We start from the raw sequence: 16,746 nt of genomic DNA, 5'->3' as shown, positions 1-16,746 counted from the left end.
CACCCCATATGATATTTGGGACCCAAATGGATTGCGATATACAACTAGACTTGTAATGGCCCTAGTGGTCTTTAGATTTATCTGTTGTTAACAGGCTGTCTTCAGAATGTCTCCTCAAATGTCGGACAGAGCCTTGGAGTTTTTTTCAAGTACAAGTACTTTGTTGAAAAAAGGATAGGAAGAGGTATGTACATATAGAAGTGAAAGCACTGATTCTAGCTCTTCGATCTTTCCATTACATATCACCCACAGCAACACTGCAGGTTCTGACAGACAACACGCGAGGTATAGCAACAAACAGGAAGGCACAACGTTTTACTCACTGTGCTTGCTAGCACTAATTGCTAAGTACATTGCTATTCGTCACAATCTTTTCAGCAAGCAGTTTACGTTCTGTCAGAACAAAACAGCTTGGCAGATTACCCGAGCAGATCGAGGGCAGACCCCCACGAATGGATGTTGAACAAGGTCTTCCTGCAGGTTGTTCACCAGTGTCTAATTCATCTTTTCAGAGTTTTTTGTCCCTGGACCCCTTCCAAGGAAGCTTGGGCAGCTGACATGTTTCCTTCACTTGGAGGGGAAAATGCCTGTATACCTTCCCCCTTTCCTTTTATTCAGAAAGCCTTTTTAAAAATTGCGAAAGACCGTTCCAGAATTCTCATGATGATCCCTTTTTGGCCCGGACAGCATTGGTTCTCCTTTCTTTTTTAACTAGCCAAGGGCAATCATCACACATTATCCTCAGTGATAGACAGAAGGGCTCTCACATTCATCCGCACCTGAAGACCCACAAACTAACAGCATGTATGATAAAACTCTTAAATCTGTACCTTTTTTTTTTCCTGATGACGTTACAAGGCTAAAAAAACTGCAACTTGAAAATCTTACATTTTTAAACAGAAAAAAAATTGTTGCCGTAAGAGAAGGTGGGATCCCCTCTCTTTTAGAGATACCCTTTTATCCCCCAGTATTTTTGTGAGCTGTTCAGTTTGCATTTGGCATATGCTTCCATTGAGGTACCTTTGTCAACCATCTCGGCTTGCCTTCCCATAGGCATATACCCCCAGTCTTTCTTCATGTTCTGAGGGCAAGCACTTCCTAAAAGACATCCTACATATCAGGCCTCCCAGATAATATACTCCCCCCTTCCTGAGACCTGAATTATGTGCTTGAGAAATTAACTTTACCACCCTTTGAGACAATATCTTTAAAATATTATGGAAAGTAGTTCTTTCTGTTGATTTGACCTATGCTAAAAGGTTGTCTGAATTAGTCTGTCCCACCTTTAATGGTTTTCCACAAGGACAGAGTATCCCTTAGAACTAGCCTGTCCTTTTTGTCAGTGTAGATGGTAGACTGAAATGCGTTGGAACTGATCTGTTAACCTTCCTGCATTTTTTCCAATCAAAATAAAGGTGAAAGGACTCTGCACTTGTTAGATGTCCACAAGCGGTAAAGATTTTATGTGGACAAGACAAAAAAATTTTCTTTAAAGAATAACAGCAAGCTCCTCGGGTATCCAGACAAACCATTTCTAGACAGATACTCCGTACCATCTCCTTTTGCTACTCCTTTCATAGTAAATCCCTCTCTGGTAGCATCAAACCTCATTCTACACAAGCTTTTCAAGGGATAAACTTTCAAATCCATTCTGGAGGCAGCAATGGTGTTCCATTCACACTTACAAAACATTAAAAGATTTTTGCTTTCTCTAGAGCCAGAACTGGATTTGCCAGAAAAATTCTTCCAAGGGTTACTGGACTCTGGTTCAGGTCAAATTACCCCACCCCTCCCCCACTATGTTTAAAAACTTGGGAAATCATCCTGTTTGTAGCATTACAACAGTGATCTAATAATTGAGCATAATACAGTTGTGCAAGAAATTATCGTAACAGTAGATGTTCAGATAGTCACTGTTGGAGTGCATGCACGATCACTCCTATCCACCCCTTTTCATTTCTTTTTTCTGTTTAGACAGAGTTGGAACTCTTGATGTTCTTCATCCCACATTGCTGCAGTCCTAACACTTGGGTAGTCCGCTGTCCCAGTCGGCCCGAATACCAAAGTATATGGCTGACGTCGGTCAAGGCACATTAGTCTGACGTCAGGGTACAAATGCGCATGACCGACGTCATATCCTCAGTCTTTTTTGCCGCATGGTCCGATGCAGAAGCAGTTTTGCGAGTGCAGGTTGGCATTCTGAAATTTTCTGAAGTCGGAGTTTCAGACCGAATCAAAGTTGGCTAAGTACCCCGTTGGGGAATATTTTGTTTTTTTCTTGCCTCAGTATTTAACCGGATGTCAGAAAAAGTGAATAACTGTATTTCTTGTGGGAAACAGATACCTCATAGGGATTACCATACCTTGTGTATACCTTGCTTAGGGCCTGAGCACGACGTTGTTGGGTGTAGCTCTTGTGCTAGATTTAACAAACGCACTATAAAGAGAAGATTAGACTGTGCCAGGTTAGTTTTTGGGAAGTGTTGTAATTATAAAATGCCGTCGGATGCTCCGACGCCCGCTTCGTCCAAAAAGCGCAAGGACAAAGCAGCAAAGCCTAGGTTGGAAGAACCGTCAGTCCCGGACGTCGGTTCTTTAGAAGGCTCGGTGGAGCCGGTGGTTCTGCCAGAAGTTAATTTGGAGTCTCAGGGAGAGACTTTACTGTTACAAGATGTGTCCTCTCAGGAGGTAGGCCAGGCTGAAGGGGCTTCTCAGGTGGCTGTTCTCCCCTCCCTTCCTAAGGTGGTTAGGCCCTCCCCTTCTGTTTCCAAGGCTTCTTTGAGAGGCAGGCCGGGTTTAACTTCAGTGGGTGCCTCTCCTAGTTCTTCAGGATCTTTGCCTAAGAAACATATGCTTAAAATGGCAGAGGATTTGATTACTATGATTAGAGGTTCTATGCCCCCTCCTGATAAGAGGCCTAGGGTGGAACCTGAGCTTGAGAGTTTTGAGCAGTGTTCGGAGGCTTCTGAGTCTTCGGCTGAAGACTTGCAGGAGTATCCTCCTTATTCTGATTCTGATGTAGATGATTCTACTCCTTCAGCTTCTCCTCCTGAGGATTTTTCTTTTTCAGAGACTCTTCATTCCATGAGGGAGCATTTTAAATGGGAAGGTCAGGATTTCTCTGATTCCAGGAAGAGGCTTAGGGAATTTTTGTTTTTACCCCAGCATAGGCCTTTAGCTATACCTCCTGTTCTGGATGTGGTGGAAGATGTTTTTGCAGAGGCCTCCCTGAACCCTGATTCTTTGCCTCCTGCCCCAGTGAAACCGGATAGGTATTATAGGGTGCCTGAAGCTCATAAGTATCTTTTTAAGAGTCCTAGGGCAGACCCAGAAACTGTTTCTCAGGGGCCTAAAGGTGTTAAGGCTTCTGTTGTTAAAAATCCTGTTCCTCCTGATAAAGAGGCAAGGGCTTTGGATAGATGGGGAAAGAAGGTGTATACTTCTTCCACTTTAGCCATGAGGGCTTTGAATTGCCAGTTCCACATGTTAAAATATCAAAATTATCTCCTTTCACAATTGAAGTCTAAGGTGGATGCTCTGGCGGAAGGTATTGAGTGTAAAGAGTTGCAGGATTTAGTTCATGTGTCTGAACAGGTGGGTAAGCATTCCTTGCAATGTGGTTTTGATGCTGTGCAGGCCTCTTCGAGGGTGGCTGCCACTGGTTCTGTTCTTCGCAGGCACGCCTGGCTGAGGGATCAGAATTTAGCTGAGCATGTTAAGACAAGGATTTTGGATGCTCCGTTACAGTCTGATGTGTTGTTTGGTTCGCCTGTGGAAGCAGTTTTAAAGAAAATGGAGGACAAGGCTAAGTCTATGCAGACTGTTAAAGATTTTTGCAGGTTCAGCCTCCAAGTTTAGTAGAAATTGGCCTACTAAGGGATGGACATATCCTGCTTATGATTCCCAGTCTAGGGGTAGGTCTAGGCGTGGTAGGGGCAGAGCTCAAGGTTCTTTTAGGCCTAGAACAGGGAGTTCACCTGCTCAGTCTTCTGGTGAGGGCAGGGGTCAGCCCTTTCGTAAACAGACCCAATGACCTGCCTTTTCAGCTGCCAGTGCTTTCTCGTCTGGCAGCACCTTTGGGAGGAAGGCTGGCACTTTTCAAAGAAAATTGGAGTTTAATTACCCAAGACAGATGGGTATTGGATATCATTCACCACGGTTACAGGTTTTATTTCCATACCTTGCCGCCTTTCAAAGGCATGCCAGACATTCCTCCTCTACAAAGAAAAGAGGCTCACAAGCAAATTTCTCTGTTACTCCAAATAGGGGCCATTCAGCGGTTCCTGTGCCAGAAAGGGGCCTAGGATTTTATTCTCGCCTGTTCCTAGTACCAAAAAAGGGGAACACGTGGAGACCAATTTTGGATTTATCTATCCTCAACACTTATCTGGACATTCCCAAGTTCAAAATGTTGACGTTACAACAGCTTTTACCTCTGCTGGGAAAAGATCACTGGATGGTAACTTTAGATCTCAAGGAGGCTTACCTTCATGTGCCTATCAGACTAAGTTGCAGGAAGTATCTGCGTTTTCGAGCTGGGAATTCCCATTATCAGTTCTCTGCATTGCCCTTTGGCTTATCTACTGCGCCCAGAGTATTCACAAAAGTTCTGGCTCCAGTGATAGCTTACTTCAGGCTAAAAGGAATACAAATCTATCCTTACTTGGACGACTGCCTGATTCTGGCTCAAGAAAAGGAAGACCTTTACAGCATTTGGAATATGTGATAGCAGTGCTAAGATGCCTGGGGTATTCTGTGAGCGAAATAAAGTCCAGTCTAGTACCCTCTCAAGACATGTGCTTTCTGGGTGTGAGACTGAATACAGCAACCCAGATGGCCTTTTTAACCCCGGACAAACAAAAGAATCTTTCCCTTTACTTCCATCAACTATCCCTTCAGTCCGGGCTGACTGCAAGGACAGTCCTTCAAGCCTTAGGGTTCATGGCATCTTGTATTCTGGTGCTTCCCAATGCCAAACTGCATATGAGGAAGCTGCAATGGTATCTCAAAATGTATGGACACAGCACTGCCAGGATTTGGACACTGTCATTCAAATAATACCTTGCATTCAAAAGGAATTTTTGTGGTGGGCTCAGGAATGTCACCTAAACAAGGGACTCTCTGTGACCCGGCCAGAGGCGAGTCAGATTCTAACGACAGATGCCTCAGACATAGCTTGGGGAGCTCATCTGAATGGAAAGTGGATACAAGACAAGTGGCCTGCCAGACTACAGCATCTACATATCAACATGAAGGAGATGTTAGCAGTCCAGTTTGCATTAATGGCTTTCAAGGAATTACTTCTTCCAGGGCAGGTGTTGATTCTAACAGACAACACAACTGTCATGTGGTACGTCAACAAACAAGGGGGAACACATTCTTATCCTCTATGCAGGCAAGCAATGATTTTGTGGGAGACTGCGCTCAGCTTGCAACTAACTCTTCAGGCAAGGTTTCTGCCGGGAGCACAGAACTCCTTAGCAGATGTGTTAAGCAGGCAAATCATGGATCCCCACGAGTGGAAACTGGATCTTCATGTATTTCGGACATTGACAGTGTCATGGGGAACTCCAGACATAGATCTGTTCGCTTCTCCACTAAACCACCAGTTGCCAAAGTTTTGCACGAAAAGGTTTCATCACACAGCTTGGAAAGTGGATGCTCTTTCTTTCAGTTGGAAAAATCTTCATGTGTATGCCTTTCCACCTCTGCCTCTTCTTCCAAAGGTACTCCTAAAGGTCAGACAAGCCAAGGATGATTTTAATAGCTCCAGATTGGCCTCGGCAACACTGGTACCCATTACTGAGGAGTCTGGTAAGGAAGCCTCCATGGCCTTTACCTTTGATTCCACACCTTTTGTCTCAGAGGGACGGTCATCTACTCAGTGTCAAGCTTCACTCTCTTCATCTAACAGCCTGGCATATTCTGTTTTGAAACATAGCAGGTCTCAACTTCCTCAACAAGTTTTGAATGTGATTATGGAAGCCAGAAGACCTAGTACAAGGAAAGTGTACGCAGAAAAATGGAAGAGATTTTTATTTTGGAGTGCAGCAAAGGATTTAGAGGTTTCTGAGCCTAATTTGAGTGTGGCTCTTCAATATCTTACTGAGTTATTGGACAAAGGTTTGTCTTTCTCTTCCATTAAGATTCATGCTGCAGCAATTTCAGCTCACTATGATTGTGACCCACCATTGTTTTCTCATCCTTTGTTCAAGCAATTTCTTAGAGGGGCAAAGAATATAAGACCCCACGTAGAGCTCCTACTCCTGCTTGGGATCTCAATTTTGTGTTGGAGAAACTTACTCTACAACCTTTTGAGCCTGCGCTACTGCTGAATTGAAATACTTGTCATGGAAGACTGCTTTTTTGTTGGCCATTACTTCTGCAAGAAGGGTTTCTGAATTGTAGGCCCTTATGGCGGTTGAGCCTTTTTGATTTTCCATAAGGATAGGGTATCATTACGTACTAATCCTTCCTTTATGCCTAAGGTGGTTTCTAGTGTGGCTTTAAACCAAACTATTCATTTGCCTACTTTTTATGCAGATCCCCAAAATAAGGGGGAAAAGATTTTGCACACTTTAGATGTACACAGGCAGTTGCATTATTATTTAAGCAGGACTAAGGATTTTAGGCAGTCTCAGCAGTTGTTTGTTTCTTTTGCTTTGAGTTCTCAGGGCAAGCCTGTGTCAAAACAAACTATTTCTAAGTGGATTGGGTTTTGCATTGCATTTTGTTATTCCCATCATGGCAAGGAGATTCCAGCTGGGATTAGGCCTCATTCCACTAGGGCTACTGCCACTTCAACAGCATTTCTAAGGGGGGTGGCAACTAAGGATATTTTAGAGGCAGCTACTTGGAGTTCAGTGCATACTTTCTCTAAGCATTACCACCTTCCTCTCTACTCTAAATCTAGGGCTGGTTTTGCAACGGCTATTTTGCAGGGCTTGTTGACGGCTCCTGCTTCTTTATGATTTGCCAGCCTCCCTTACCTCTGCTTTGGGATTCTACCCAAGTGTTAGGACTGCAGCAATGTGGGATGAAGAACATAGTACAGTTTTGTACCTACCATAAATGTAGATGTTCAAGATCCACATTGCTGCAGTCCAATTTACCCTCCCTCCTTCCCTCTGTGTTTAGGGGTGGTTGTGTGGGTGGGGTTGTACTTTTGTAAATTTGTATATATTGTACATATATTTGGTACAGGAGTGTTTGGTGTTTTTTGGTTTTGGCCTTATCTTTTTAGGGTCTTCTGACATCTGGGGCAAGAAAAGACTGAGGATATGACGTCGGCTATGCGCATTTGTACCCTGACGTCCTGACGTCAGACTAATGCGCCTTGACCGACGTCAGCCATATACTTTGGTATTCGGGCCGACTGGGACAGCGGACTACCCAAGTGTTAGGACTGCAGCAATGTGGATCTTCGAACATCTACATTTATGGTAGGTACAAAACTGTACTTTTGTCTGCTGTGTCTTATATTACCTGAATCTGTCCTTGTGATAACTAGCCCCACCTTAACTGGGCCAAGACATCCTTGAGAAGTGTAGCACCCATATGTCCCTTCTGTATCAGCACTTAGCCCCTGTCCCCAGGTGTAAGGTTGGTTGTGTGGCACACAAGATGTGACACACTGACCAGATTTATGGTGTCCTTAACGTGATGCATCCCATTTGTTAGCCATACTGATCCATTTGAGCATCTGTGGTTATGTTCTTTAACAACTGCCCCATCCCACACACTTCGCCAGTTTTAGCATTTGAGTATTTTTTCCCATGGACATTGAGCTATACAGAAGGGGCAATACTTGTTAGTACATTTGCAGTTGTACATTAGCAGTCGTATAACAAAAGGAGAAATAAGAACTTAATGAGTTAAGATTACATTGATTTCTGTTTTTTGCAGATAAAGAAAACATTTGAAGTAAATAATCACAACTAAAGCGTTTTTGTGAATAATTTCTTAACAGTGAAGGATGGGAGCAGAATGGACTGTACGAGTTCTTCAGAGCAAAAATGAGAGCCAGAAGAAAAGAAAAGGAAAAGCGAAACAGGTGAGAGATTTTAGGATTTCTGAAGTTTGAGTAAGATAAAATGCTTCACAAATCGACTACTGTGAAACAGTGTGGAAAGTAATGCGTTCTATGTCCGTGACTGATTGTGTAAAATAATTCTCTGTTTTAATCTCTGATGCTATTATGGTATGATATGTTATGGAGTACAAGAGGGAAGCTGATTTCATTGTAAGATGAGATGTGCTGTAGTGTAGTCATCTCCTAAACTCCTCTCTGTTTTAAATATGTATTTGTTCACCTGCACATTGACCCCATTTAGTTTTGTCCTCCATTCAAATCATGAACCTATGTCCCCGATTCCTACATAACTTATTTCCCTTGTAAGGACCAACTGAAAGTGGAAGACATTCTGTTCACTTAATACAGGCTGGAATCTAATCTGTCATACACATGCTTTGTACAATATGAAACTGTCAAAAAAATTACATTCTCTTGGAGTCTACAGCTACAGGACTCAATGTGATTTCTAAGTCTATTAGTTTTGTTCCTATAAGAAAAGATTTAGCCAGTTTTAGCAAATGGGGAGGGGGGGGGGGGTAAAAAAAAAAATATATATATATAGAGACACACGCGCGCGCACACACACACACAAAGAGAGATGTACACACACACACACGTTTGTGCGCGTGTTTGTGTGCATGTGTGTGTAAAACTGAATCTGGGTTCAGGTTAACGTGAGGAATCATTTGGAGGGAAAGAAAATGCTGCAGTATTTTACTGGCTCACTTATTCCCTGGAGGAGGAGAGATGTCTTAAGCGTGAGCTGATAGCTGCATTGGGTGGTATTTGCAGTGATACTCATCCTAAGCGTACAAGTATTGAGGCACACACTGGCAGGCATTCTTGATCTGTGAATGGCCTTGTATCTCTCCATGTCTGTTCTGAGGTGTGGAACTTGTAGAGCAGAAAAATGGAGAGATCTTTGTGGCCGCAAGTATGAGACTGCATTTGGATTTGTCAGTCTCATCTCAAGACTGCAAGGGAAGGTCTTGTATTATGTCCAGGAATGAGCCCTCCCACAGACACACACACACGCCTCACCCCCAAGCATGTGAGACTAATTAGAGACACTAGTGGCAGCCACTGGTCTGCTGTGTAGAGACCAAAAACCTTTAGGGGGGAAAAATTCTGATGGTCTGTTGACAGCGTGTTTTAGTAAAGATAACTTCAAGTTAACCTTTCTATGTCATCATGTATTTTTTTTGTTTACCGTCTGTGAATCAATCATTAATCATCTTCGATTAGCATGTCATCATTAAGTAACCTCCTTGCATGAATTGCTAGGAGTCCTGTACCAGCAGGTTGGGCACACTGTTGTATAGCCTGTTCAGAGTGGCAGGGTGTATTTGTCAGTACAACATCGACTGCAGAATCACAGTTTTAGCCATTTGGATCCCATAAGAAGTTAATATGCTGGCAGACTCTTTTGAGCCACACTTCTTTCTTTGAGTGGGCGATTCCGAAGGCTTTCCCAGGAATGCTTCATCATGGGAATTAACTGGTTTACCATTTATGTTGGAGGGTGTTGTCTTACCCCTTGTTTTGCTTGTTTCAGCAAACAAAGGGATATTCGTGGTGGATGCATTCTTCCTTCCAGGGCAGAGAACATTTGTGTGTCTTCCCACCTTGCTGCTCTTGTTTACCAGGTTTGTTCAAAAACCCCCTTTCATTGGGCGCCTAGGGAGAAAACCTTCAACATATAACAAATGTTTTTAAACCGACATTCAGTAATCTACATTAACCACACATCTTATAATTAAATTACTTTCATATAAAGTAAAGCCAAAGTATGAAAAGTGCTTGTGGATTAGTAGATATTGAGCCTTTGAAGAGGGATACTAGTGGGTTTGTCAGGTAGATAATAGATCACATGATTAGTGCTTAGAAATTCAAGTAAGTGGAGGTGAGGGAAGGAACCAGGTAGGGCAGAAAATGTTTTAGTTAACAGGTGGGGTATAATCAAGGTTCATAGGTAATTATATATTTGGCTATCAAAAGGTTTGTATTAGACATGTAGAGATGGGGGTTAGAGGTTTCACAAGACTATGTAAATGGCTTGGAGATGCAATTTAAACTATTTGGGTATTAGTGAGTACTGGTTGTGGGGGCATAGGGCTTCTGAGGGGAGAACTGCAAAAGTAAGGAAGACTAAAGCTCCACCTTGTTGCTCCTTGGTGGCTGAGAAGGGTGTGGTTCTAAATCACAATTTAATTTAAATACATGAAAGTGTTAAAGAACTAAGCATTGGTCAATAATATATGCATAATAGTCCAAACTTAACCTTAAGAAATACCTCAAAATATAAAGCATTAATGAATAAACAAGCTGTAAAAAGGTAGTGATATTAAATCAATGAAGTGAAAACATTTTGGATAAGTTAAAGAAGTTTTTTTTTTGTGGTTGAAAACACAAACACCGAATAATGTAAGAGTTAACTTTTTGTGTTGGTGAACTGCAGAAGCTAAAAAGAAGTGCAGTATAAAATAACATTTATTGTAGTAAGAAACAGAAAAAAAAAATGAAAAATGTGCTGGTTTGAGCAGTTGATTCATGATGCATCAAAATAAAATGTTTTTAACATCCATACGTGAAACACAGGATTTACTTGCATTGTTTTATTCATATGCATATGTATGTGTGTGTATATCTGTGTATGTATATATGTAGTATATGTGTATATATATATATATATATATATATATATATATATATATCTGTGTGTGTATGTGTAAATAGATGTGTGTGTGTGTGTGTGTGTGTATATATATATATATGTGTGTGTGTGTGTGTGTATACACACACATGTAAAACGCACTTATTCATATACACTTTAAGTATTAATTTTTATTGGTCTTTGTAATCATGCAGGTTAAAATTAAGAGAATAATTTTAAAACTATGAGAACAGTTGTACTCGAAGATTGTAAGGACCAATAAAGCTTGGCACTTAAATAACGTATGCAAAATTATAAGTAAATCCATTTAGTGCCACATCATAAAAAGTTCAACACAGTGTATTTCACCATCACCAGATTTGAGGCTACATTAAGCCTGAATGCACTACATCAGATTTGGTTACCATATCTGTGAGCTTTAGTGCTTTGCTTTCAAGTCCCTGACATACCAGACAAGGCGACCCACTGATCTCCACCTCTTGACGTGACCACTAGTTTAGAATATTTCTGTCCAACTTTCCAGCACAAGTCCCGGAGATTGAAACCACCAGCGAGCCTTCCACTTGCTGGCAATGTGTGGCGGTAGATGGTTTTCTCAGATCAAGCCGTATACTGATATTACATCTTTTGTCAGTACTTTTAACCATCCCACTCTTCCTTTCTGCTTTTATGACTTCTCTGGTCAGAGGCTGCAGTTACAGTTGGTTTTAAGTACATAAATGTACGTTTATAAATTTTCTTTTTCTTTCCTGTGTTGATGATTGTGGGTACTTTGTATATTGTGTTCACACTGACCATTTCTGGGATAAACTTCTCTTTAGGCTTGGTGATGCTTGATATGCATTGACACGAGGCGGAATTTGTATTCCCCACTCTGCATCCTGTGAATTCTACAAGACTGTCAAATTTTAAGGACAGGAATGTGAGGTGTAGTTACTAGTGTCAAAATTTAATACACATATAGCTCAGTTTAATAACTCTCTTGGATTTATACTACCATGTTGGGAAGGGACCACATTTCTAAGTCTATGAAAAGTTCATGACATCAGTATTGTTTGTCTTTGATGTTAAGCAAAAGTGCACTTCACAGCACTTGCAGTATGCCCAGAATAATTCATATGGAGTTGCACGCATTGGTAGCGTATCTAAATACGACTGTACATTTTTTTTTGAGACTCATTGCTCCTTCTGCTATTGGAACTGTCCGAGTATCCTTTCACATTGATCTCATTTTTCTCTGCAAATCCTGGTATTTTATGACTTGTGTCTCTCTAAATAGAACACTATAACCACTGGTTGTAACAGTTTCAATGTCCAGTGGTACTTTTGTCTTCTTTTCATGAACTACTATATCTGCTTTTCTCTCATCTACTTTTTGAGCTGTTGGTAAAGGGTGATATGATATAAAGTTCATTATTCTCTATAAGACTTTGTAGCTCAGGTTTCCAGTGCATCTGAGCTGCTTCAAAATTGTAGCTTTTGCACAATCCCCAGTGCAGCAGTCTTGCCACATTATTATGCCTTTCCGTATACAGGCTCTCTGCCATTAATGTATCACACCCAGCAACAAGATTTGTGACCGTTTCCAGTTCTGTTTTACAGAACCTGCATTTGTCTGTTTTTCCCACATGTTCAGTTAACTTTGCAAGCAAATGTTTATGTAGTGCACTGTCTTGGGCCACCAGTATTAACCTTTCATCTATCGGTTTAAATTCACTTCTTAACTATTCCTGTGTCAGATCCTGATCAACATGAGGTTGTTCAGGAGTTTTCTGTACTTGAAATTGTATTTATGCCTTTCCCACATCCGTTACCTTCTCATCTGATCCTTCTTGTATCCTTTCTTTTGTTTGTGGCACTTTCAGTTGCTGCCTGATTTTTGTCCATTTCTGGTTTGATTTCCATTCCTGCTTGACACAGATATGCTTCTGCTAAACTAGATGGAGAAGTTGTCGTGGATGTCTTGTTCTCCTCCTGTTTTAAAACTTTCACCACATTTTGATTTGATGAAGTCTGCAAATATGTATGCAGTCCTACAGTTGCAGATCTATGCATGTAATTAATTTTGAGTAGGCCCATACCTCCTCCAGAATGAGGAATATGAAATCTTGGCATACACGTTTTTTTTTATATATATCATCTTTGTTTTCCTGTCCAAATAATCCAGTACTGTTTAGAGCCGGTCAGTCCTCCCCAAACTGTAAATTAGAAGAGAAGCAAATTGCTTTATTGCTTGGATGGTTTTCCTAGATGATGTGGCTGTTTTCAGTAGTAATTGTAGTCTTCTAAAATATTCCATAATGAGTTTTGTCTGTATTTGTTCATGTTTTATTGTCTGTCCTTCCTCAATTCCAAAATGTTTATACACTCCGTCCTGTTCAAGTTCCTTTATATTGTATTCCTGTCCCAGATGGATATTTTCTTGGTACTGCAGCTTTCTTGCTTTAAATGTTGCTTTTGCACATTTATTAAGACCAAATTACATTCTTGTATTATCTGAGAAAATTTTAACCACTTGCAGTTGTGCTTTCAACTCCTCATCTAATGAACCATATAGTTTTAAATCATCCACAAAAGAAGATAAGTCTTTACATTTGTTGTTTTCTGGGAGGCCAGATTGTGACCATCACCAAATCTGTTAAGTAGACAACTTATTTGGTTAAGGGCAATACAAAGGAGTATGGCTCACAGAATCACCCTGGAATATCCCCCTTTGAATTTTTATTCCTGAAATAATAAATTGGCCTTCGTCATGGCTAGCAGCAGAGTGGTTTGCCACTGATTTGTGGTCACTGTAATATAATTGATCAATGTAGGCTAAATTGTATACTTCTGTAAACACTCCTTTATCTGTGAATGTGTGATGTTGTCAAATGTTTGTAGTCTAATCATGCCATACTTAGAATCTTACTTTTTTTACAATTTTTATTATGACTTTAACAACAAATGATCCTTTGTTTCATACGATTTTCTTTTATTGCCCTTTTTTCCTATTGTCATGATTGAGTTTTCTTCTAAACAACTATAAACTCATCAATTCCAGTATGTGGTTTATACATCATTTGAAGGCAAGTTATTGGTCTGTAATGTTTAGGCTAGCTTGTAGGTTCACTCTTAAGGAGGAGTATTGTTTTTTCCTGTTAACCAGGTGGTTGTCTGTTTGGGATGCGCGTATAAGTAGATGTTCTTCGTGTTTCACTGTTGCAGTCATCATGTTTGGGTTATCCCTGCCAGGGTAGCCCTCGGCCGGCCTGAATACCAGAGGCTTAGTATTTCTGCATCGGTTGCTGTCACTTCAGGACTGATGTCAGGTCGTCAGTAGTGTAAAGTAAGGCAGCTGATGCCATTACATCAGTCTTTCTTGCTGTGGAGTCCGAAGCAGAAGAAGTTCACACTGAGTTCGTCTACCGAATTGAAGTTGAAGTCTTCTAAAGTTAAGTACCCCATTGGTGAACCCGTACTTTGTTTAATGCCAAAACTGTCTGTCGTCTGGCCCTTATTGCAGCCAGATATTTTCGCTTACAGTCTTTGAATTCCGATATAGATTTAGTAAGCCATCCGACAGCAGATGTTCCAAAAAAAACGTAAAGATAGACAGACCGCACAGGTTCAAACCTTCCAACGATGCTTTCGTTAAGCTAGTCGTCAGTTTTCCGGTCCTCAGTGAGGCGCTTTCGCAGCCCCTGATGCCCGCTTCTGTGGATTTGCAGACCGCGACCCTTTGAGTCCAGTATGCCACAGAACTCTTCTTTGACTAAGGATCCTGCGGTCATCTCTACCTTGGATGGGCCACTGAGCAGGCATCGGCTTCCGAGGAAGTCCTTCGCACTATCGATACTTAACGCAAACTGACGTCCTCCTTCGCGACTACCGTTCTTTCAAAAATAACAGTGTTTCTAAGCCCCAGGGTGCGAACCACACCCAAGAAACCGATGACCCATTTTCCGGCACCTGCTTTCGTGCCTCAGTCTCAAATGCTTAAAATGGCGGAAGACCTTATCATACTGATCAGGGGAAGCCAAGCTACCCTCTCCAAAAGGAAGAGAGATCTATCCCCTGTAGTTTTGTCTGAACAACAGTCGGGTGACCCCCAAGACAAGGCTCAAAAGACAAACCCACCATCATAAATAGCACAAGTAACCAAAAACTGAGGGTAATGCTACTCAACGCCAGAAGTTTAAACCTCACAATGCACGCACTTGAAGCACTCTTCGGTATGGAGAACACCGACATCTGTGCAGTAACAGAAACCTGGTTTAAGCCCCCTGAGGGCACCCCAGCACTACTAGGCTATAACTCATGTCATACCTTTCGGCCACAGAACCAGGACCGAAACACAAAAGGTGGGGGTGTATCCATATTCATCAAGGATACCCACACCTCCAGGTTAGTGGTGCAGCACAATGCATCAGAGATCATCCATGTGAAACTAACAACGGGCAAAACTGCAATCCAAATTGTAGCTTGCTACAGATCACCCACCATGACCCAGGACCCCATTCTGCATTTCTGGCGGCACTGGGAAATATGAAGGTCCTACCAAACACCCTAATACGGGGTGATTTCAGTTACCAAAACATAAACTGGGAGAACTACTCAAGTACCAACCCCTTGCCCAACGCTTCCTAGAATTTATAAACTCGAATGCCCTAGATCAACTAGTCAGTACCCCCACCAGAGGGAACAACATATTGGACCTGGTCATCACCAACATGGGCAACTGGTGTTCCACACCAGAGGTCAACCCCTCACTGGTTAGATCAGACCATAGACTAATCACTCTGGATATCCACATTCTGCCCCCACCCCCAATGAAGGAAACCACCGTGAAAAACTTTTCAAAAGCAAACTTCACGTTACTTAAGACCGAGGTGGAAAGGTTCACAGTCCCCATGCTAAGGACACTGCTGTCCAAGCTGCTGAAACCTTTACAAAGGCACTCTATGAGCATCTGCAGGAATGCATGGATCGTGCTATCCCAAGTAAAATCAAAAATCACTCCTCCAAGAAAAGGAAACCAGTCTGGTGGACCCCTGCCATAAACAAGCTATACAACAGGAGGAGGAAACTAGTACAGAAGAGTAAAATCCCGAGAAGGAAAGACATCTCTGATCAGTATCAGTAAGAAGCTATGTTCCCTCATTAAATCATCCAAGGCTCGTTTTGAAAGAAAAATTGCCAATGACTCCAAAGATAACCACAAAGCATTCTTTAGCTATGTCAAGAACCTAAGTGGAAACTCTCAGATCTGCTCTGAGTTAGTGCAGAATGGCACAAAATGCACTTAACCGTCTGATATTGCCAACATTCTGGCAGACAGGTTTAGTGCAAACTTCACCCCCCCACCCCCTAAAGGGTCAATAACCATACCAGAAGAATGTAGGGCCCCGTCAGTCACTGAGACACAGGTCAAAACAGCACTATCCAAAGCCAAAAACACAGCTTCAGTGGGACCGGTCGGTGTCCCAGGCTGTGTCTTACAAGAGCTCCAAAATTAACTAACCCCTCAACCTAAACACACTGTTCAAACTCTGCCTCTCTACAGTCTCTATCAGGGCACTAAATTGTTAATTCCATGTGCTAAAATTTCAGCAACGTACCCTGGAACTCCTCAAACAAAAAAAGTCTTCCTGTTTGGACAGAATCTAAAGAATTACAATAGTTAATGCTTTCTGCAAGTCAAGTAACTAAACACACCTTGCACTGTACTTTTTGATGCCCTATAAGCTTCTTGCAGGGCAGCAGTCACTGGATCTGTCATTAGAATTTATCCATGGCTTAAGGGACAGCCCCTGCCAGACCATGTCAAATCTAAATTGTTGGCTGCCCTATTGCAGAAAGGCAACTTATTTGTCACTAGGGCAGAAGAGGTCTTAAAAAAAATGGAAGAACAGGTCCAGCCCCCCAGCTTTAGCAGGCATTGTCCTAACAAACACTGGTCCTTTCCTGCTCCTACTAAACCAGTCCAGCCGAGGCCTCGGGGAACCAGACCCCCTCA

The 16,746-nt window shown here is 41.9% G+C and overlaps 1 protein-coding gene across 5 annotated transcripts in view; it reads left to right on the top strand.

Annotated features, from left to right (window-relative positions):
- Positions 1-16,746, top strand: part of LOC122817661 (calcium homeostasis endoplasmic reticulum protein-like) — a gene marked incomplete in the record, with an annotated part of 1,194,300 nt that overhangs the window by 730,226 nt on the left and 447,328 nt on the right. For all 5 annotated transcript variants that reach the window (XM_044090728.1, XM_044090727.1, XM_044090726.1 and 2 more), the window contains 1 exon segment: positions 7,970-8,053. In XM_044090728.1, the coding sequence (XP_043946663.1) occupies positions 7,970-8,053 (84 nt within the window).

Source organism: Protopterus annectens, chromosome 13.part0 (assembly GCF_019279795.1).
Source record: "Protopterus annectens isolate FY-2018-M chromosome 13.part0, PAN1.0, whole genome shotgun sequence".
Lineage (NCBI taxonomy): Eukaryota > Metazoa > Chordata > Ceratodontiformes > Protopteridae > Protopterus > Protopterus annectens.
This window is presented reverse-complemented; position numbering and strand designations above follow the sequence as displayed.